The sequence below is a fragment of the Pan paniscus genome, chromosome 12 (genome assembly GCF_029289425.2).
Source record: "Pan paniscus chromosome 12, NHGRI_mPanPan1-v2.0_pri, whole genome shotgun sequence".
Classification (NCBI taxonomy): Eukaryota; Metazoa; Chordata; class Mammalia; order Primates; family Hominidae; genus Pan; species Pan paniscus.
In genome coordinates this window covers 64,380,497-64,404,172 of record NC_073261.2, presented here as the reverse complement: position 1 = coordinate 64,404,172, position 23,676 = coordinate 64,380,497, and the positions used below count along the sequence as shown (strand labels likewise).

Genomic DNA, 23,676 nt, shown 5'->3' with positions numbered 1-23,676 from the left:
CTAGCACCACTTATTGAAGAGACTGTCTTTTCTCTGTTTTGGCACTTTTGTCGAAAATGAGTTCACTGTACATGGATGGATTTGTTTCTGGGTTCTCTATTCTGTTCCACTGGTCTGTGTGTCTGTTTTTGTGCCAGTACCATGTTGTTTTGGTTACTGTATTAGTCCATTTTCACACTGCTGATAAAGACATACCCGAGACTGGAAAGAAAAAGAGGTTTTAATGAACTTACAGTTCCACGTGGCTGGGGAGGCCTCACAGTCATGGCGGAAGGTGAAAGGCACATCTCACATGAAGGCAGACAAGAGAAGAATGAGAGCTTGTGCAGGGAAACTCCTTTATAAAACCATCAGATCTTATGAGATGTATTCACTATTACGAGAACAGCATGGGAAAGATCTGCCCCAATGATTCAATTACCTGCCACTTGGTCCCTCCCACAACCCATGGGAATTCAAGATGAGATTTGGATGGGGACACAGCCAAACCGTATCAGTTACTATAGCTCTGTAGTATAATTTGAAGTCAGGTAATGTGATTCCACCAGTTTTGTTCTTTTTGCTCAGGATAGCTTTGGCGATTCTGGGTCTTTTGTGCTTCCTTATACATTTTAGGATTGTTTTTCTGTTTCTGTGAAGAATGTCATTGGTATTTTGATAGGGATTGCATTGAATCTGTAGATTGCTTTGCATAGTATAGACATTTCAACAATATTGATTCTTCCAATCCATGAACATGGAATATCTTTTCATTTTTTTTGGTGTTGCCTTCAATTTCTTTCACTATCGTTTTAAAATAGTTTTCATTATAGAGCGCTTTCACTTCTTTGGTTAAGATAATTCCTAGGTATTTAATTTTATTTGTAGCTGTTGTAAATGGGATTACTTTCTTGATTTCTTTTTCGGATTGTTCACCCTTGGCATATAGAAATACTACTGATTTTCGTATGTTAATTTTGTATCATGCAACTTTACTGAATGTATCAGTTGTAATGGTTTTTGTGGTAGAGTAGGTTTTTCCAAGTACAAGATTATATCATCTGCAAACAAGAACAGTTTGACTTCTTCCTTTCCAATTTGGATGCCCTTTATTTCTCTCTTGTTTGATTGCTTTAGCTAAGACTTTCAGTATTATGTTGAATAATTGTGGTGTAAGTGGGCATACTTGTGGTGTTCCTGATATTAGAGGAAAGTCTTTTAGTTTTCCTCTGTTCAGTATGATACTAGCTATGGATCTGTCATATATGGCTTTTATTATAGTGAGGTATGTTCTTTCTATTCTGTTTGTTTGTGTGTTTTTTCAGTTAGCACTAGCCATCTCATCCCCAGTTTTTTTTTGACAGTTTTCATCATGAAGGGATGTTGAATTTTATCAAATGTCTTTTCACCATCAATTGAAATGATCATATGGTTTTTATCTGTTGATGTGATGTTTCACATTGATTGATTTGTGTATTTTGAACCATCCTAGCATTCCTGGGATAAATCCTACTTGGTCATGATGAATGATCTTAACATATTATTGAATTCGGTTTACTGGTATTTTGTTGAGGATTTTTGCATCAATGTTCATCAGAGATATTGGCATGTAGGTTTCCTTTTTAAAAATTTTTAATGTATCTTTGGTTTTGGTGTCAGGGCAATACTGACCTTGTAGAATAAATTTGGAAGTATTTTCACCTCCTCTATTTTTTGGAATAGTTTGAGTAGGATTGGTATTAGTTCTTCTTTAAATGTTTGATAAAAGTCAGCAGCAAAGCCCTCAGGTCCTGGGCTCTTCTTTGATGGGAGACTTTTTATCATGGCTTTTTTTTTTTTTTTTTTTTTTGAGATGGAGTCTCCCTCTGTCGCCCAGGTTGGAGTGCAGTGGCGCAATCTTGGCTTACTGCAACCTCTGCATCCTGGGTTCAAGTGATTCTCCTGCCTCAGCCTCCTGAGTAGTTAGGACTACAGGCACGTGCCACCACGCCTGGCTAATTTTTTTGTATTATTAGTAGAGATGGGGTTTCACCGTGTTAGCCAGGATGGTCTCAATCTCCTTGACCTCGTGATCCGACCGCCTTGGCCTCCCAAAGTGCTAGGATTACAAGCATGAGCCACTGCTCCCGGCCTATAATGGCTTTTAATGCATGTTCATCTTGTTACTTGTTATTGGTCTGTTCAGGTTTTGGATTTCTTCATTGTTCAATCTTGGTTGGTTGTACGTGTCTAGGAATTTATCCATTTCTTCTAGATTGTCCAATTTGTTGTCATATAGTTAGTTGTTCATGGTAGCCTCTAATCCTTCAGTTTCTGCGGTATCAGTTGTAATGTTTTCTTTTTTAATCTCTAATTTTATTTATTTGAATCTTGTATTTTCTTAGTTTGGCTAAAGGCTTGTCAATTTTGTTTATCTTTTCAAAAAACCAACTGCATTTTGTTGATCTTTGGTATAGTTTTCTACATTTCAACTTCATTTATTTTTACTCTGATCTTTATTATTTCTTTGCTTCTACTGACTTTGGGTTTGGTTTGCTCTTGTTTTTCTAATTCTTTAAGATGCTCATTATGTTGTTTATTTGAAGTTTTTCCTCTTTTTGACATGGGGGCTTATAGCTATAAACTTCTTCCTTAGTACTGCTTTCACTGTAGCCAATAGGTTTTGGTTTGTTGTTGTTGTTGTTGTTGTTTGAGACAGAGTCTCGCTCTATCACCCAGGCTGGAGTACAGCGGCATGATCTCGGCTCAACTGCAACCTCTGCCTCCCAGGTTCAAGCGATTCTCCCACCTCAGCCTCCTGAGTGGCTGGGATTACAGGTGTGTGCCACCACACCCAGCTAATTTTTTGTGTTTTTAGTAGAGATGGGGTTTCTCCATGTTGGTCAGGTTGGTCTCGAACTCCTGACCTCAGGTGATCCACCTGCCTTGGCATCCCAAAGTGTTGGGATTACAGGCATGAGCCACCGCGCTCAACCTGTTGTTTTTCCATTATTGTTTCAATAAATTTTTAAATTTCCTTCTTAATCTCTTTATTGACCATTCAGTAATGGTCATTACAGTACAGTATTGGTCATTCAGCAGCATATTGTTTAATTTCCATATGTTTGCATAGTTTCCAAAATTCTTCTTGTTGCCGATTTCTAGTTGTATTCCATTGTGTTTAAAGAAGATACTTAATATTATTTCAATTTTTTGAATATTTTTTAGACTTGGCTTGTAGCCTAACATATGATCTGTCCTGGAGACTGATTCATGTGCTAAGGAAAAGAGTATGTATTCTGTAGCCATTGGAGGAAATGTTCTGTAAAGTCTATTAGGTCCATTTGGTTTATAGTGCACATGAAGTTAAATGTTTCTTTGTTGAATTTTGTCTAGATGATCTGTCTAATACTGAAAATGGGATGTTGAAGTCTCCAGCTATTATTGTATTGGGGTCTGTCTCTTTATCTCTAATAATATTTGCTTTATATATCTGGGTGCTCTAGTGTCAGTGCATATATATTTAAAATTGTTTTATTGTTTTGCTGAATTGGCTCTTTTATCATATAATGACTATTTTTTTTGGTCTCTTTTGTAGTTTTTATCTTGAAATCCATTTTATCTGATATAAGTATAGCTACTCCTGCCCCTTTTGGTTTCTGTTTGCCTGGAATATCTTTTCCTATTCCTTTATTTTTAGTCTATGTGTGTCTTTTTTTTTTTTTTTTTTTAATTTTTTTTGAGATGGAGTCTCGCTCTGTCGCCCAGGCTGGAGTGCGGTGGCGCGATCTCGGCTCACTGCAAGCTCCACCTCCCGGGTTCGTGCCATTCTCCTGCCTCAGCCTCCCGAGTAGCTGGGACTACAGGCGCCCACCACCACGCCCGGCTAATTTTTTGTATTTTTAGTAGAGATGGGGTTTCACCGTGTTAGCCAGGATGGTCTCGATCTCCTGACCTGGTGATCTGCCCGCCTCGGCCTCCCAAAGTGCTGGGATTACAGGCATGAGCCACCGCACCCGGCCCTATGTGTGTCTTTATAGGTGAAATGTGTTTCTTTTAGGCTACAGATCACTGGATCTTGTTTTTTTATCCATTCAGCCACTCTGTGTCTTTTGATTGGAGAGTTTGGTTCGTTTACATTCAATGTTATTATTGATAAGTAAGGACTTACTCCTGCCACTTTGTTATTTGTTTTCTGGTTGTTTTGTGGTCTTCTCTCCCTTCTTTTCTTCCTTCTTGTCTTCTTTTTAGTGCACGTGATTTTCTTTGGTGGTATGTTTTAATATCTTTTTATTTTTTCTGTATCCCTTATATCACAGTTTTTAGATTTGAGGTTACCATGAGCTTGCAAATAATATATCCCATTATTTTAAACTGATGACAACTTAACATTGATAGCATACATAAACAAACAAGCAAAAAGAAAACTAGTAAAAACTCTAACTTTGTCTCCCTGCTTTTTAACTGTTTTTTGTTTCTATTTTATATTTTATTGTACTATGTCTTGAAATGTCATTGTAGTTATTGTTTTTGATCAGTTCATCTTTTAGTCTTTCTACTCACAATATGAGTAGTTCACACACCCCAATACAGTATTAGAATATTCTGTGTTTTTTCATATACCTACTATTACCAGTGAATTTTTTACCTTCAGATGATTTCTTATTGCTCATTAACATCCTTTCCTCTCAGACTGAAGAATTCCCTTTAGCATTTCTTGTAGGACAGGTCTGGTGTTGATGAAATCCCACAGCTTTTGATTGGGAAAATCTATTTCCTCTTCATGTTTGATGGATATTTTCTCCAGATTACTATTCTGGTATAAAGTTTTTTTTTTTTTTTTTTTCCTTCAGCACTTTAAATATGTCATGCCAATCTCACCTGGCATGAGATTGTAAGGGTTCCACTGAAAAGCCTGCTGCCAGATGAATTGGAGCTCCATTGCATGTTATTTGTTTCTTTTCTCTTGCTGCTTTTAGGATCCTTTCTTTATTCTTGACTTTCAGGAGTGTAATTATTAAATGCCTTGAGACAGTCTTCTTTGCATTAAATCTGCTTGATGTTCTGTAACCTTCTTGTTCTTGAATAGTGATGTCTTTCTCTAGGTTGGGGATGTTCTGTGCTGTTATCCCTTTGAATAAACTTTCTACACCTGTGTCTCTGTTTACCTTATCTTTAAGGCCAATAACTCTTAGAGAAGCCCTTTTGAAGCTGTTTTCTAAATCTTGTTGGCATCATTCTTTTTTTTTTTTTTTTTTTTTGGAGACAGAGTCTTGCTCTGCTGCCCAGGCTGGAGTGCAGTGGCATGATCTCAGCTTGCTGCAACCTCTGCCTCCTGGGTTCAAGGAATTCTCATGCTTCAGCCTCCCGAATAGCTGGGACTGCAGGCAAGCGCCACCATGCCTGGCTAATTTTTTGTATTTTTATTAGAGACCAGGTTTTGCCATGTTGCCCAGGCTGGTCTTGAACTCCAGAGCTCAGGCAATCTGCCCGCCTTGGCCTCCCAAAGTGCTAGGATTACAGGTATGAGCCCCTGTGCCCAGCCTCTTTTTCTTTTTTGTTTCCTTTGACTGTGTGTTTTCAAATAGCGTGTCTTCAAGCTCACTAATTCTTTCTTTTGCTTGATCAAGTCTGCTTTTAAGATACTCTGATCCATTCTTCATTATGTTAATTGCATTTTTCAGCTCCAGAATTTCCTTTTGCTTCTTTTTAATTATTTCCATTTTGTTGTTAAATTCATCTGAAAGATTCTGAATTCCTTCTCTATGTTCTCTTTAATTTCTTCAAGTTTTCCCAAAACAGCTATTTTGAATTTTCTGTCTGAAGGATCACATATCTCTGCCTTTCTTTGATTGTTCCCTGGAGCTTTATTTAGTTCATTTTGGGAGCTCATGTTTTCCTGGATGGTCTCGATGCTTGTGGATTCTCGTTAGTGTCTAGGCATTAAAGAATTAGATGCTTATTATAGTCTTCACCATCTAGTACATCTTGTTTTTACTCATCCTCTTTGGGAAGGCTTTCCAGGTATTTGAAAGGATGGGGGTGTTGTGATCTAAGTTGTATCTGCATTAAAGGGCACCCCAAGTCCAACATCATTGAAGTTCTTGCAGACTTGTAGAGGTACCACCTTGGTGGTCTTGGATAAAATCTGGAAGAATTCTTTCTATTGCCAGGCAGAGACTCTTGTTCTCTTCCCTTTTTCCCAAATAAACAGAGTCACTTTCTCTGTGCTGGACTACCTGGAGCTGAGGGATGGGTGACACAAGGACCCCTGTGGCCACTACCACTGGCACTGTGCTGGATCAGACCTGAAGTCAGCATGGTACTGGGTCTTGCCCAAGGCCCACTGTAACCACTACCTGGCTACCGCTCAAGGCCTAGGACTCTACAATCAGCAGATGGTGAAGCCAGTCAGGCTTGTGCCCTTCCATTCAGGGGGTTGAGTTCTCCTGAGCCCTAGTAGTTTCAGAGATGCTGTCTGGGAGCCAGGGCCTGGTTTGTAAACCTTAGGAATCTACCTGGTCCTCTGTTCTGCTGCAGCTAAGCTGGCACCGAAACCACAAGACAAAGTCTTTCCCACTCTTTCCTCCCCTTCTCCCAGGCAGGAGAGCCTCTGCCTGTGTCTGCCACCATCATAGGCCCATAGGAAGTATTGCCAATGTTCACTTAAGTCCTAAGGGCTTTTCAGTCAGCTTGTGGTGAATGCTTCCAAATCTGCAACTCACCCTTCCTGGCAGTGGGCTCCTTTCTGGGCCAGGATAGGTCCAAAAATGTCATCTAAGAGCCAAGGCCTGAAATTGAGGCTCCAGAGTCTGTTTGGTGCTCTTCCCCACTGTGGTAGAGCTGGTACCTAAGCTGGAAGATAAAGTCCCCTTTATTTTCCCCTCTACTTTTTTCAAGCAGGAGTCTCTCCCCATAACCACATAGGTAGGAATGTGGTAGGTCACACCTGAAGCCAGCATGTTTCATAGTCTCACTCAAGGCCCACAACATGTTCTACCTGGTTACCACTGCTGATTATTCAGGGCTGAAAGGCCCTTTAGTCAGGAGGTGATGAATCCCGCCAGCAGTGGATCCTTCCCTTCATAGCGACTGGTTCCCATCTGGCCCAGGGTTTGTGTAGAAATGTTGTCCAGGAGCTAGGGCCTGGAGTGGGGGCCTCATGACTCTCCTTGGTGCACTGTCTTACTTTGGCTGAGCTGGTGTCCAAGTTGCATAACAAAGTCTTCTCTACTGTTTTCTCTCCTCTCAAGTTGAAGGAAGGAGTCTCTTTTGGAGCTGTGAGCTGTGCTGCCTGGGGTTGGTGGAGGGGTGATGCAGGCACTCCCTTAGCTACCCCAGCTGGTGACTCACTATGTCATGTGTCCCCTGAGTCCGCTGGCTCTGATCCTAGCACAGCTTTGAGACTTTCCTGTAAGTTTCAGTCCTTGTGGCCTAGAGTGCCTTTTGTTTATTGAGGACCCCAGAGCTCTTTAGCTTTCTGTGGTGAGGCTTGCCGAACTCAAGTTCTGGCTTCTGAGATGAGCAATCCCACTTTGGCTAGAGCTGATCTAAATGTTCCCTCTGTGGACATTGGCTGAGTTCTGCCTGGTGTTGGCAGCACCAAGTTCCAATGTAAAGTCCCATAATTGCTGCACTCTCCCTCTCCCAAACACACAGATTCTCTCTACTTGGCTGCTGCTAGGGGATGGGGGAAGGGTGGTGTCGGAAATTAAAGGGCCTTTCCTACCCACTTCAGTTTGTTTTTCTGCAGTATGAAGTTAAAACCAGGTATTGTGATCACTCACCTGATTTTTGGTTCTTGTGAAAGTGCTTTTTTATGTAGGTGTCATATTTGGTGTTCTGACAGGGGGGAAGATTGGTAGAGGCTTCTGTTTGGCCGTCTTGCTCTGCCTCCCAGGGCCTAGATGGTAATTTGTTAAACAATAGATGAACCAAAATTGGCACATGATTACTATCCAAAGTCTGTAATTTATCTTAGGGTTCACGCTTGATATTGTAACTTCTATGGGTTTTGACGTGTATAATGACATGCATCTGGCATATAGTATCATGCAGATTGGTTTCAAGGTCCAAAAATCTCTGGGATCCACCTATTAATCCCTCCATTCCCTCACCCCCAAACCCTGGCAAATATTGATTTTTTTTTTTTTTTTTTGAGACAGAGTTTCACTCGGTCGCCCAGGCTGGAGTGCAGTTGCACAATCTCGGCTCACTGCAACCTCCACCTCCTGGGTTCAAGCAATTGTCCTGCCTCAGCCTCCCGAGTAGCTGGGATTACAGGCATGTGCCACCATGCCTGGCTATTTTTTTGTGTGTTTTTTTAATAGAGTTGGGTTTCACCATGTTGGCCAGCTGGTCTCGAAACTCCCAACCTCAAGTGATCCGCCCACACCGGCCTCCCAAAGTGCTGGGATTACAGGAGTGAGCCACCACACCCAGGCAACTATTGATCTTTTCACTGTATTCCATAGTTTTGCTTTCCCTTCAACGTGTGTTTGTAGAGCACCTACTGTGTTCCAGTTTTGCAGACCTTGGGGATTAAATATTAAGTAAGAAGCAGTGGCCTTTGGAGCAAGATATAGGCCTGGCAGTTACCCTGCATTTTAATAAATACCACTAGTTTACTAGGCAGTCTAGAAAGGCCCCCGTCCCAGATTTGGGAGTTAAGGAAAGACTTCATGGAAAAAGTTAGATCTATATCGAAGCCTGAAGAAAGAGGTGGTATCAACAAGGTAAGACGATAAAGGAATAGCAACTAAGATTTTCTAGGCAGAGAGAATAGCCTAGGCAAAAGCCAAGAGGATAGAGATAGAATGTACACTTAAGAGCTAAAAGGAGCTCAAAAGCGATGGTAGGAAGAACAAATGATTGGAAGATTTTAAGAGGTAGGGGGATATGAAGAGAAATGAAGCTAGAGAAGGGGAGAAGTTTCCTGACTGTGATTTGCCTTGTAAGCCATATTGAAGACTTAGAATTTAAATCTAGAGGTCAGAGAAGTTCTTATAGATTTTTTTCTTTAATTAAGCTTTGTATTTAGAGATAATTATAGTTTGACATAGAGTTGCAAGAAGTAATTCAGAGAGGCTGGGCACACTGCCTGACACCTGTAATCCCAGCATTTTGGGAGGCTGAGACGGAAGGACTGCTTTGAGTCCAGGAGTTCAAGACCAGCCTGGGCAACATAGTGAGCCCCTATGGATTAGTCAGTTTTCATGCTGCTGATAAAGACATAGCCAAGACTGGGCAATTTACAAAAGAAAGAGGTTTATTTGACTTACAGTTCCATGTGGCCGGGGAGGCCTCACAATCATGGTGGAAGGTGAAAGTCATGTCTCACATGGTGGCAGACAAGAGAAGAGTTTGTGTAGGGAAACTCCCATTTTTAAAACCATCAAATCTCGTGAGACTTATTCACTATCATGGCATGGGAAAGACCCGCCCCCATGAATCAGTTATCTCCTGGTGGGTCCCTCTCACAACATATGGGAATTATGGGAGCTACAAGATGAGATTTAGGTGGGGACACAAAGCCAAACCATATCACTCTGTCTTTACAAAAAAAAAATATATATATATACACACACACACACACACACACACACACACACACACATAATGCCAGGCATGGTGGTGCACGCTTGTAGTCCCAGCTACTCAGAAGACTGAGGTGGAAGGATTGCTTGAGCCCAGGAGGACAAGGCTGTAGTGAGCTGTGATTGTGCCACTGCGCTCCAGCTGGGTGAGAGAGGAAGATCCTGTCTCAAAAGAAAAAAAAAAGTGATGAATTACATTTTCATTTTTCATTAAAATTCTTTTTTTTTCTTTAGTATCGTAGCCTAATTTTTAAATTTTTTTTGGCTCTGAGCCCCTTGCTAATTTGCTAGGCTAGATTAGGCAAACAGAAATCAGCACCCTGAATTATTTTCTACTCTTATCTTAAAGAAGTTTATGGTTTGTGAATGTATGTGAGAGAATTTTATAAAGCAAGAAGTTGGTAGCTTTAAAGAATTCTGGACTTAATGTTGATCTGCAACATTTAGAATTTTTTATTTGAAATGTTATTGATACAGTATGAATGCTTGTTGGAATATGAATTCTACTTCAAGGTGTTAGATGATGTATTTGCAGAGATACATAGACCCTGCTCTCAAAGTTTAGACTCTGTTGGGTCAAATAGACTTTTTGACATAATTTCATTTCATTGAGGTAAGTGCAGGGATAGAGATATTAGGGCATTTTTGGAAGAGAAAGGGGCACTTACCTTACTAGGAGAGGAGGAGTATTGGGGAAGCCATACTTGAACTGAGTCTTGAATGGTGAATAGAAATTAATCTGTTGAAGGTGATGATAGGACATTTCAGAACATTTAGAATAGCACGAACAGAGACACATAGAAGAAGCATCATATTGGGATTGCTAGTTGGGGAATTACAAACAGGTTAGTGCTGTTTGAGTGTCAAGTGTGGGAGGCAGGAAGTTGTAAGACACTAAAAGATAAGCAGGGCCTGTTGTGTTGAGTTTGAACTTCATGCTCAGTGATTCTCAAACATATCCAGCCCAGTGTTTTTTTTTTGTAGTAAATATTTTCTAATGCTCCTTTATGATCCTTAAAAGGAATTCTTATAATTCACATATAATAAAATTAAAACATAATTTCTAATATGATGTCATAAATGTAGTACAAAGGAAAAGTATAAGAAATCTAAAACAACATGATTTGAAATATATATTTTAAAATATAAATGCTTAAACATTATATCATTAGAACACATAATGAATTAATCAGATGCTTGTACCTATACATGGTATTACTGTGAATGCACAGCAACAAATGCAGGTATATAAAATGTGTTGTATTGGTAGGTAAGATATTTTAAATGGTATTGTCACTGGTAATGAGATTTTTCAAAATACTTAACATCCTATTTGTAAAGTTCTGACCAAGTCAAAGTACAAGTTGTATTAATTGCATTCCTGGAAAACTTGGTGTTTATTAAAACCGTGAAAAAATACTTTTTTATGTAAAACAAAATACTTAATTTTTAGGCTCAAGTAATTATAAACAGGTTTTTCCACACAATGTCAGATGGGACATTGCAAAGTCATGTGAGACACAGGTCTTTTTGTCCTGTGGGATGTTCTTGGTCAGGGGTCTGCAAACATCAGCCCACAGGTGGTCACACTGCCTGTATTTATATAGCCTATGAGCTAAAAATGGTTTTTACATTTTTAAAGAGTTGTACGAAAAAGGGAAGAATATGCAGCAGATGGTTACAACTTTTACAGAAAACTTGCCAACTCCCGTTTCTTGGGTATTGAAGGATGCCGAGCATCCCTAGCTCATGCTCACTTAATGCGAACAGCACTCCCTCCAATCACTGTGAAACCAAATGTAGCCTCCACCATTTCTCAGGTGCCTTTGGGAGGGCAATACTACCTGGTTGAGAACCACTGTTTTGGTTTATCAGTTTTCAAATTTTTATTCCTCTGCGACACATTTAACAGATAGTAATACATGCATAATATAGTTCTATGCAGAGTTCCTGTGTTTTTAATTTTCTTTTTTTCTTCCATTCAAGTAAACAATTAAAATGAGGGAGGTAATTGTTTAATATAAGGATACTTTGAAAACCCTCTGATTTATACTTATAAAAATCTTTACAAACATTAATACTTGTACTACTACTACTGCTAACTATATTATGTACAACTTACCTTATACCTCATAGGAGAGTGCTTCACACCATCCTTCCTGACCACCACTGAAGCAACTAATAGCCAGCCATGGGATAACTTTAAACAAGCAAGTGCCAGCATCCTATATTCATATTATAGATAGGTCACTTTGATAGTGGTATAGAAGATAGACTTGAGGGAGTCCACACTTAGTTTAGGTTCAAGATAGTGAGGGCTTCTACCAGCTAGTAGGGACAGATCAGAGGGGACATATTATTAGAGAATTATTTCAGATGTAACAATCAGTAGAACTTGACAACTGAAAGTTACAGGCATTTGTTTTTCTTTTTCTTTTTGAACTTATTTTACTGCGAGAGGCATTTGTTTTTAACACTTTGTTGCCTGCCAGAATCACTTTGGAAGCTTTTTAACAATACCAGTGCCTAGGCTTTACTCCATAATTCCTGGAAATCAGAATTTCTGGGATAATAGCTGGGTGCTGATATTTTAAAATTGTACTTCAGGATTCTAATGTGCAGCCAGTGTTGAAAACCACTGATTCAAGATGTGGAAGAGAGAGAAGAATAAAGGATGAGTACCAGGCTGTCAGCCTAGGCTGCCAGTAGATGGAAGTGGTGTGCTGTGAACAGTATCTGTTTTATAGTGGCTATTCAAATATTTCTTAAGTGAAAATTGATGACTTTGAACCTAAACCAAAATCAATTTCTCATTTAATTTTTGATTGTTCTAAATTTGGATGAATTGACCCTAGTTCAAGATATTATTGACTGGAACCCAACCAAAATAACTTTTGTCACAGATGAAATTATATCAGAATGGATATCTCTTGATATTATTTGAGAAGAAGAATGATACAGATTACCTGAGTTGTGACATAATATTGTGAAGCAAGGTGTCAGTGGAAATAATTTGACTTAATTATAGTATATTATACAAAATAATTCCTTCCTTCCTTCCTTCCTTCTTTCCTTCTTTCTTTCTTTCTTGGCGGAGTCTCGCTGTGTCACCCAGGCTGAAGTGCAGTGGCGCAATCTTGGCTCACTGCAACCTCCGCCTCCCGGGTTCAAGCGATTCTCCTGCATCGGCCTCTCGAGTAGGTGGGATTACAGGCACCTGCCACCACCCCCGGCTAATTTTTGTATTGTTAGTGGAGATGGGATTTCTCCATGTTGGTCAGTCTGGTCATGAACTCCTGACCTCAGATGACCCGCCCCCCTCAGCCTCCCAAAGTGCTGGATTACAGGTGTGAGCCACCACGCCCAGCCTGTATTTGTATTGATTGGCATAGCCAGAGGTTTGGGGTCCTGCTATCTGGTAAATAGGCAGATATTCAGTAAATGTTTATTGAATTGTAATGTGAAATATCTTTAATGTACCAGAAAGTTGTAATATTTACCATATAATTTTTTGTATTAATGAAGAAATGAAAGACAGCTTGTTTTTCTTTCAGCTCCAGTCTCACTTGCTCTGCCTGTGTTCTACCTGGTGTTGTTACCTTTACATTCTTCTGTTCCCACTGCCACCACTCTCTTTTAGTCAAGACTCTTGGTTCCAAATGATAGGAATACAGCTTAAATTGAATAGTTGATGGAATTTTGGGTTGTCTGTAGGAAGGATGCTGAGATAGCATTATAGAATTGCAGGAAGGCCTGCAGGAACTAGGGTCTTGGGAACTATAAAACAGGGATATCACCCCATTAAAATCCACTCTCACTTCATTCTATTTTCTTGCAGACATGCTTTTGCCAAAAGGTCCAAGAAAATGCTGTCTGTAACCCCAGCCTCATGTCCTTCTTATACTATGACCCAAAAAGACAAGACCATTTCTCCTGCCCTAAATTGGGACCAGTCAGTGCGCCCAGAGAAAGGAGGATATTGTGATCTGTCTGGTTTGGAGCTTATGCCAGTCCCCATGGCCACTAGCAGATAGGGGCATAGCAAAGAAGAGGCAAGGGGAAGCTTACCCTGGGGACTAAGTTATTAACTGCTGCTGTCCTCTCCTAGGCTCCATTGCCCTAGCCCTCTGAAAAATTTTCACTTCAGTCCAACTACTTACTGTTATCAGATTCAGCTTAAAAATTTTTTTTTTTAATTAAAAACATTTTTAAAAGAGAGACAGGGTTTTGCTGTGTTTTCCAGGCTGGTCATTGTCAACCTCCAGGGCTTGAACAATACTCCTGCCTCAGCCTCTGGAGTAGCTGGGACTGCAGGCGTGACACCACACTGGCCAGATTCAGCGTTCTAAACCACACGTTGCATCATGATTTCCCAGTTACCTAGCCTTTAGTGGCCCCTCATTACGTATATATAACAATGTCTAAACTTGATGTACTTTAATCTGGCTCCAGACTGCCTTCTCAATCTTATCTCTCAGTTTTTCTATTCACTGTTAAACTGAGCTAGTTGGCCCTCTAAGTTCTGAGAACACTTACATATTCCTCACTCAATCATCTAAACCTTAAGTAAAAAATTTGTGGTAATACTCTTCAAATCATTGTTTGATGTCTCAGGATCTCTGAAGGCCAGCAACTGAAGCATTGTAGCTACTCGTTAGGGACTGGCATCTCTGTATCATTGTTGACAGAATGTACCAGTTTACATTTTTTTCAGTGGTAGTGATACCGAGTCTACTTCTCTGTGTAGTCACTTGTGACAACTAATCAGAGGGAAACCTGGCTTAACTGTTGAGGCTTTGGCCCTGCACTTATATCACGGTGCTTTCAGAAAAATCAGTTGACTGCTTGAAGCTTCAGTTTCCTTTTCTGTAAGTTGAGAGTGAAGAGCACTATAATACTATCATCTACCTCATTGCCTTTGAAAATTGATTATGAGGGTCAAGTGCAGTAATACAGACATACCTCAGAAATACCCTGGGTTTGGTTCCAGGTGGCCACAATAAAGTGAATAATGCAATTAAGCGAGTCACATGAATTTTTTTGTTTCCTAGTGCATTAAAGTTGTGTTTATACTATACCATACCATATCATACTACACTATATTGTGTAAGAACACTGTGTCTTTAAAAGCAGTATACATACTTTAATTAAGGGATACTTTATTACTATTCAAGAGGCTGAAGTGAGAGGATTACTTGAGCCCAGGAGTTTGAGGCTGCAGTGAGCTATGGTTGTGCTCCTGCACTCCAGCCTGAGTAACAGAGACCCCATCTCCCAAAAAAAAACCTAAAAACTTTATTGCTAAAAAATGCTAATGATTACCTGAGCCTTCATCTAGTCATATTCTTTTTGCTGGTGGAGGGTCTTGCCTTGATGTCTTGTTTTTGTTTTCTAAATATGTGTGCGTGTGTGTGTGTGTGTGTGTGTGTGTCAGAAGTGGGATTTGAATTGCCTTGAGTTCAGTGGCTGCTTACTGATCAGAGTGGTGATTGCTGAAAGTTGGGGTGGCTGTGGCAATTTCTTAAATAATACAACAATGAGATTGTTGCATCCGTGGACTCTCCCTTTCATGAAAGATTTCTCTGTAGCATGTGATGCTGTTTGATAGCATTTTACCCACAGTAGAACCTCTTTCCAAATTGGAGTCAGTTCTCTCCAACCCTGCTGCTGCTTTATCAACTAAGTTTCTGTAATGTTCTAAGTCCTTTGTTGTCACTTCAACAATGTTCACAACATCTTTACTAGGACTAGATACCAAGAAACCACTTTGTTTACTCCTCCATAAGGAGTAACTTCTTATCCATTCAAGTTTGATCATAAGATTGCAGCAATTCAATCACATCTTCAGATTTCACTTCTAATTCTTGTTCTCTTGCTGTTTTCACCACATATGCAGTTACTTCCTCCACTGAAGTCTTGGACTCCTCGAAGTCATCCATGAGGGATGGAATCAACTTCTTCCAAACTCCCTTTAATGTGGATATTTTGACATTCTTCTATGAATCGTGAATGTTCTTAATGGCACTTAGAATGGTGAATCCTTTCCTGAAGGTTTTCAGTTTATTCTGCCTGGATCCATTAGAGTAATCACTGTCTATGGCAGCTATAGCCTTACAAAATGTATTTCTTTCTTTTTTTTTTTTTTCTTTTTAGACAGGGTCTTGCTGTGTCACCCAGGCAGGAGTGCAATGGTGCCATCTTGGCTTATGCAGCCTTGACCCCCTGTGTTCACAGTGATCCTCCCACCTCAGCCTCCTAAGTAGCTGGGACCACAGATGCGTACTACCCCGCTTGGCTAATTTTTTTGTATTTTTTGTAAAAACATGGTCTTGCCATGTTGCCCAGAATGGTCTTGAACTCCCAGGCTCAAGCAATCTGCTCACCTCGGCCTCCCAAGTGCTGAGATTATAGGCTTGAGCCACTATGCCTGGTCACAAAATGTATTTCTTAAAAAAAAAAAGACTTGACGGTCAAAATTACTTCTTGATCCATGGACTGCAGAATGAATGCTGTGTTAGCAGTCATGAAAATAACATCTCCTTGTACGTCTCCATCAGAGCTCTTGAGTGACTACGTGCATTGTTAGTGAGTAGTAATATTCTGAAAGGAATCTTTTTTCTGAGCAGTAGTTTTCCGTAAAATATTAAGCGCACTGTGAATATTTTAAATTCAGCTGAGTATTTTAAATTCAGCAGGCCATGCTGTAAACAGATATGCTGTTTAGGCTTTGTTGTTCCATTTATAGAGCACGGGCAGAGTAGATTTAACATCATTCTTAAGGGCCCTAGAGTTTTCTGAATGGTAAATGAGCATTGGCTTCAACTTCAAGTCACCAGCTGCATTAGCCCCTAACAAGAGAGTCAGCCTGTCCTTTGAAGCTAGGCATTGACTTCTCTCTAGCTGTGAAAGTCCTATTTTATGAGAACTCACAAACAAAAAATAAAGTCCTAGATGGTATCTTTTTCCAATACATGGCTATTTCATCTATATTGAAAACCTTTTGTTTAGTGTAACCACCTTCATCAAATAGCTAGATTTTCTGGATAACTCGCTGCAGCTCCTACATCAGCACTTGCTGCTTCATCTTGTGCTTTTGTGTTAATGGAGACAACTTCTTTCTTTAAACCTCATGAACCAACCTTGCTTCAAACTTTTCTTCTGTAAACTTTCTCACCTCTCTCAACCTACATATAATTAAAGAAAGTTAGGGCCTTGCCCTCGATTAGGTTTTGGCTTATGGGAATGTGGTGGCTGGTTTGATCTTTTGTCCAGACCACCAAAACCTTCTCCATATCAGCAATAAGGCTGTTGTGCTTTCTTTTCTTTTTTTTTTTTCTGAGAGAGAGTCTCACTCTGTTCTCCAGGCTGAGGCTGGAAGTGCAGTCATACTATCTTGGCTCACTGCAACCTCTGCCTCCTGGATTCATGCATTTCTCCTGCCTCAGCATCCTGAGTAGCTGGGATTACAGGCGTGGGCCACGACACCCAGCTAATTTTTGTATTTTTAGTAGAGACAGGGTTTCACCATGTTGTCCAGGCTGGTCTCAAACTCCTGACCTCAAGTGATCTGCCCGATTCGGCCTCCCAAAGTGCTGGGATTACAGGCGTGAACCACTGCGCCCGGCTGTGTTTTGCTTTCTTGTCATTTGTGTGTGCACTGGAGTAGCACTTTTAATTTCTTTGAAGAACTTCTCCTTGGCGTTCACAACTTGGCTAGCTGTCTGGCACAGGAGGCCTAGCTTTCAGCCTATCTTGGCTTCCTCTCTAAGCTTAAACATTTCTAGCTTTTGATTTAAAATCAGATATGTGTGACTTTTTCACTTGAATACTTAGAGGCCATTGTAGGGTTATTAGTTGGCCTAATTTCAATATTGTGTGTCTCAGGTCATAGGGAGGCCTGCAGAGAGGGAAAGAGAAGGAATGGCCAGTGGTTGGAGCAGTCAGAACACAAGACATTTATCAATTAGTTAGTTTATCTGTCTTCTATGGGCATGGTTCATGGCGCCCTGAAAGAATTCCACTAGTAACATTGAAGATCTCTGATCACAGATCACCATAACAGATATAAATAATAGTGAAAAAGTTTGAAATATGAGAATTTTCAAAATGTGACACAGAGCATATGCTATTTGAAAAATGGCACCAATAGACTTGCTTAATATAGGGTTGCCACAGACCTTCAATTTGTAAAAAATGCAGTGTCTGTGAATTATAATAAAGTGAAGTGCAATAAAGTGATGCACAATAAAATGAAGTATGCCTGTAGATGTGAAAATGCTATGGTATGCTAAAGATTACTGTGCAAATTTAAGGCATGTTACTATGCTTGAGCTTATATTTAGTTACTTTGTCTTCTTGGGTGCTGGAATAGAGAACCCAGATTCAATGGCAATTAACTTTTGAAAATTTATGGGAAAGTATAAAGTAGTGTATAATTTCACAGTAGTATTATTGTGAATGAGCTGTTTGGCTGAAGATGGGCTTCTAAAGCTAAGATAATACATTCACTTAACAATAATTTACTTAGTGCCTCATATGGATAAGGCATTATACAGTTGAAGTATATCAAACCAAGCCTGGCTATAAGGCATTGTGAAATTATGTAAGATTTTATCAAACAACCAATTAATTTTATTCTTTTGTTTTATTGTTATTATTATTATTTTAGAGACAGGGTCTTGCTGTGTTGCCCAGGCTGGACTCGAACTCCTGGGCTCCAGCTGTCCTCTTGCCTCAGCTTCCCAAGTAGCTGGGACTACAGGCACACACCACCACACCTGGCTTGTTTTATTACTTCAAAAAAAATTTCATTTTATCTCCCCGCCATAGAACTGGATATTTAAAAATTATATTCTAGTTATTGATACCGAATTGAGTGACATGGAATTTTTAACAGTAGCTTTTCTGATATTTGATGTTTCCAAAGGGAGTATTTTTGTTATAAAGAGCTTATTCTCATTACTGTCTGCCCCCTCCCCCACCCACTTTTTTTTTTGAGTGCAGTCTTGCTCTGTCGCTCAGGCTGGAGTATAGTGGTGTGATATGAGCTCACTGCTACCTCTGCCTCCCGGGTTCAAGCGATTCTCCTGCCTCAGCCTCCCGAGTAGCTGGGACTACAGGTGTGCGCAACTACACCCGGCCAATTTTGTATTTTTAGTAGAAAAACAGGGTTTCACCATTTTGGCCAGGTTGGTCTCGAATTTCTGACCTCAAGCAATCTGCCCACCTCAGCTTTGCAAAGTGCTGGGATTACAGGTGTGAGCCACTGTACCTGGCCTCTTTACTGTCCCTTGATGACCTTTTATTAAAATTTATTTCAGTGAATTTTTTTTTTTTTTTTTTTTTTTTTTGAGACAGGGTCTCTCTCTGTCACCCAGGCTGGAGTGCAGTGGCGCAATTTTGGCTCACTGCAGTCCCTGCCTCCCGGTTGAAGCGATTCTTATGCCTCAGCCTCCTGAGTAGCTGAGATTACTGAGATTGCTGTTATTGCATATATACCACGCACAACCATGCCTGGCTAATTTTTGTAGTTTTAGTAGAGACAGGGTTTCATCATGTTGGCCAGTTTGGTCTCTAACTCCTAACCTCAAGTGATCTCACCTCTGCCTCCCAAAGTGCTGAGATTACAGGTGTGAGCCATTGTGTCTGGGCTGTTTCAGTGATTTAAGAGTCACTCAAAATATAATCTGTAGTTAAGAAGCTATCTTTTTCTAATTACCTACTTAATTCAATTTTTTTGCTTTTTCTGTCATCTTTATAGTCTATTGCGTCTGCAGACATGGATTTCAACCAGCTGGAGGCATTCTTGACTGCTCAAACCAAAAAGCAAGGTGGGATCACATCTGACCAAGCTGCTGTCATTTCCAAATTCTGGAAGAGCCACAAGACAAAAATCCGTGAGAGCCTCATGAACCAGAGCCGCTGGAATAGCGGGCTTCGGGGCCTGAGCTGGAGAGTTGATGGCAAGTCTCAGTCAAGGCACTCAGCTCAAATACACACACCTGTTGCCATTATAGAGCTGGAATTAGGCAAATATGGACAGGTGAGTTAAACTTAAGTCAATTTTCCTTTGTAAACTGTATTTTTCACTACATGTTAGCTTGTCTATTCAGCTTGATTTTATGCAATAACAGCAACAGGAAAAGACACTGTTTCCTAGAATCCTTTTTCAGAGGTAGAATCATCTGAAAATTTGGATACTCTCGCTTGTGGACAGAGTCTGGAAACTAGCCTCATGGTCCTGGCAGCTGTCTCAGAACAGAATGGGCCAATAATGTGATTGCTCAGAAGCTGACCACTACTGCATTTGGTTAGATCTCAAAATCCTTGGCATCTGTTCAGAATTTCCAAGGCAATGATAGAGATAATAAATAAAGACTAAGAATTTGGATTAAACAACACAATCACATCCAGTCATCTTTAATAATCAGTCAGGTATAGGAGGCAGTGTATCTTAATTTACATTAATACATTGTTCGTAAAGACCCCTAAATGTGCTATCTCTGTCCTTGAGGTCACAAATAATTCTCAGTTTAATCTTATGTACAGTGCTTCTTTTCCCAACAGTTACAGCAGTCATTATAGCAGATAATTTTAATGTCTATATGGTTTTTCTTGAAGTCATTCACTTTGTGTTGCAGATGACTGCCAGCTCAGACTTTTAATGATCTGGCTTATGTCTTTGGGGAAAAAAAAAGAAACTGGTAATTAGGAAGAGAAAACCCAGGTCAATGAATTAGCTAATCACATTTATTTTCAGATAAATAATCAAATAAGTGCTTCTATTATATCCTACAATAGAAATGTATTTCTTACTTGATGAGCTGTCAGATTTTCTTACATATTTTCTTTTATAGTTTCTTTAGATTTTTCAGTGTTTGCAGTTCTGTACTGACTTTAATTTTAATTTAAAAGATAATTCAGGGCCTGGCACAGTGGCTCATGCCTGTAATCCCAGCTCATGCCTGTAATCCCAGCTCATGCCTGTAATCCCAGCACTTTGGGAGGCTGAGGTGGGCGGATTACCTGAGGTCAGGAGTTCGAGGCCAACCTGACCAACAGAGACCAGAAACCCCGTCTCTGCTAAAAATACAAAATTAGCTGGGCATGGTGGCACATGCCTGTAATCCTAGCTACTTGGGAGGCTGAGGCACGAGAATCGCTTGAACCTGGGAGGTGGAGGTTGCAGTGAGCCAAGATCATGCCATTGCACTCCAGCCTGGGCAATAAGAGCGAAACTCTGTCTCAAGAAAAAAAATTTTTTTAAATAATAAAAGATAATTCAGCCTGAGCACAGTGGCTCACACCTGTAATCCCAACACTTTGGGAGGCCAGGGTGGGTGGATCACCTGAGGTCAGGACTTTGAGACCAGCCTGGCCAACATGGTGAAACCTTGTCTCTACTAAAAACACAAAAATTAGTCAGGCATGGTGGCAGGCGCCTATAATCCCAGCTACTTGGGAGGCTGAGGCAGGAGAATCGCTTGAATCCGGAAGGTGGAGGTTGCAGTGAGCCGAGATTGAGCCACTGCACTCCAGCCTGGGTGACAAGAGCGAGATTCCACCAGAAAAAAAAAAAAAAAAAAAAGATAATTCATTAAAAATTTTTGGCCGGGCGCAGTGGCTCATCTCTGTAATCCCAGCACTTTGGAAGGCCAAGGCAGGTGGATCACTTGAGGTCAGGAGTTCAAGACCAGCCTGGCCAACATGGTAAAGCCCCATCTCTTCTACTAAAAATACAAAAACAAAACAAAACAACAGCAACAACAACAACAAATTGCCGGGCATGGTGGCGGCCACCTGTAATCCTAGTTACTCAGGAGGCTGAGGCAGGAGAATTGCTTCATCCTGGGAGGTGGAGGTTGCAGTGAGCAGGGATCACATCGCTGTACTCCAGGCTGGGTGGGAGACCCTGTTGCAAAAAAAAAATTTAAATATGGAGTACCTTTTATTCAGTTATTATAAAGTAGTGCTACTTGTACTTGTTGACTAGTTTGTCTGATCCTAAAGTCAGTTCTCTTGCTGGGCACGGTGGCTCACGCCTGTAATCCCAGCACTTTGGGAGGCTGAGACAGTTGTATCATCTGAGGTCAGGAGATCAAGACCAGCCTGGCCAACATGGGGAAACCCCATCTCTACTAAAAATACAAAAATTAGCTGGGCATGGTGGCAGGCACCTGTAATCCTAGCTACTTGGGAGGCTGAGGCAGGAGAATCACTTGAACCCGGGAGGCAGAGGTTGCTGTCAGCCGAGATGGTGCCACTGCACTCCAGTCTGGGCAACAGTGAGGCTCTGTCTCAAAAAAAAAAAAAAAACAAAAAACAGGCCGGGCGTGGTGGCTCATGCCTGTAATCTCAACACTTTGGGAGGCCAAGGTGGGTGGATCACGAGATCAGGAGATCGAGACCATCCTGGCTAACATGGTGAAACCCGTCTCTACTAAAAACAAAAAAATTAGCTGGGCGTTGTGGCGGGCGCCTGTAATCCCAGCTACTGGGGAGTCTGAGGCAGGAGAATGGTGTGAACCCAGGAGGTGGAGCTTGCAGTGAGCCGAGATTGTGCCACTGCACTCCAGCCTGGGCGACAGAGTGAGACTCCGTCTCAAAAAAAAAAAACAAAAAAAACTTGTCTGTTCTCTTAACCATTGTGTTATGTGACAGATATTTTTACACACACACACACACACACACACACACACACACACATCCAACAGATTAGAAAAGTTTAATAAGTACACTTGGATATCTAAGTTTTACCAGCTATTTATATCGGCTATTTAGTTTTCATCCTGCCAGCAGTGCTTTCATTTTGTCTATATTTAACATTTGGTCAGGAATATGAAAACATAATCTGTTTTAAGACTCCTAGAAAGCTATGATATTATTTCGTTAATACTATCATAGGTTTCTAGGTTACAGGTTGCTCGCTTCTGTAATCCCAGCACTTTGGGAAGCTGAGGCAGGCAGATCACTTGAGGTCAGGAGTTTGAGACCAGCCTGGCCAACATGGTGAAACCCTGTCTCTACTGAAAATACAAAAATTAGCCATGTGTGGTGGTGTGTGTCTGTAGTTCCAGCTACTCAGGAGGCTGAGGCACAAAAATCACTTGAGCCCGGAAGGCGGAGGTTGCAGCAAGCCAAGATCGGATCACTTCACTTTAGCCTTGGTGACAGAGTGAGACTGTGTCTCAGGAAAAAAAAGAAAAAAGAAGAAGAAAAAAAGTGTGACAATGATTGTATACATATGTCAAAACTTATAAAATTGTACACTTTATTATGTACAGTTTATTGTACATCACATACTTCAAAGTGGTAAAGAAATAGTCACAATGAAAATGATTGATATTGCACTTTAGCCCATAAAATCCTTTTTATTTGTTTTTTGAGACGGAGTCTCACTCTGTCACCCAGGCTGGAGTGCAGTGGCACAATCTCGGCTCACTGCAACCTCCGCCCTCCGAGTTCAAGTGGTTCTCCTGCCTCAGCCTCCCGAGTAGCTGGGATTACAGGTGCCTGCCACTGTGCCTAGCTTATTTTTTGTATTTTTAGTAGAGATGGGGGTTTCACCATCTTGGCCAGGCTGGTCTTGAACTCCTGACCTCGTGATCCACCCACCTCTGCCTCCCAAAGTGCTGGGATTACAGGCTTGAGCCACCGTGCCCGGCCTATAAAATCCTTTTTAATACAAATATATGAAGTCAAGAAAAGTTGTAAAGAATAAAGTAAACAATAATAGAACCTAGACTGGCAGTAAAATATATAGCCCACATCCTACAGGAAATGTTTTTATGAGAACTGGATCCTTGGTTAGTACTTATGCCAGCTTCTAGGTTAGTGTTATTTATGAAATACTCTACTAAATCAAGTACCCAATATTTAGAACACCTATAGGCACCCACATCAAAGTTGTTTTCACACTGCTGACATTGGATGAGCTTGTGAGAGAATTAACAATCCTAGGATATCAAGAAGTTGCTTCCAAGAAGGGTGACCAGGTTTTTGTTGAACTCTGGTGTGTGTGTTTATGTCTATCTGTGTACCCCAGGGCAACTAAAGTACTGTCTTCAGTTTATATCATTTTAAAGCAGTAGTTCTCAACCATGGTCACACATAAGAATCACAT

At 40.6% G+C, this 23,676-nt stretch overlaps 1 protein-coding gene across 2 annotated transcripts in view; it reads left to right on the top strand.

Moving 5' to 3' along the window:
• Window positions 1-23,676, top strand: part of COMMD1 (copper metabolism domain containing 1) — a 247,265-nt gene that overhangs the window by 91,469 nt on the left and 132,120 nt on the right. For both annotated transcript variants that reach the window (XM_034953229.2, XM_003830875.4), the window contains exon 2: window positions 19,315-19,596. In XM_034953229.2, the coding sequence (XP_034809120.1) occupies window positions 19,333-19,596 (264 nt within the window). In that variant the 5' untranslated portion in view covers window positions 19,315-19,332. The remainder of the gene's footprint in view (window positions 1-19,314; window positions 19,597-23,676) is intronic.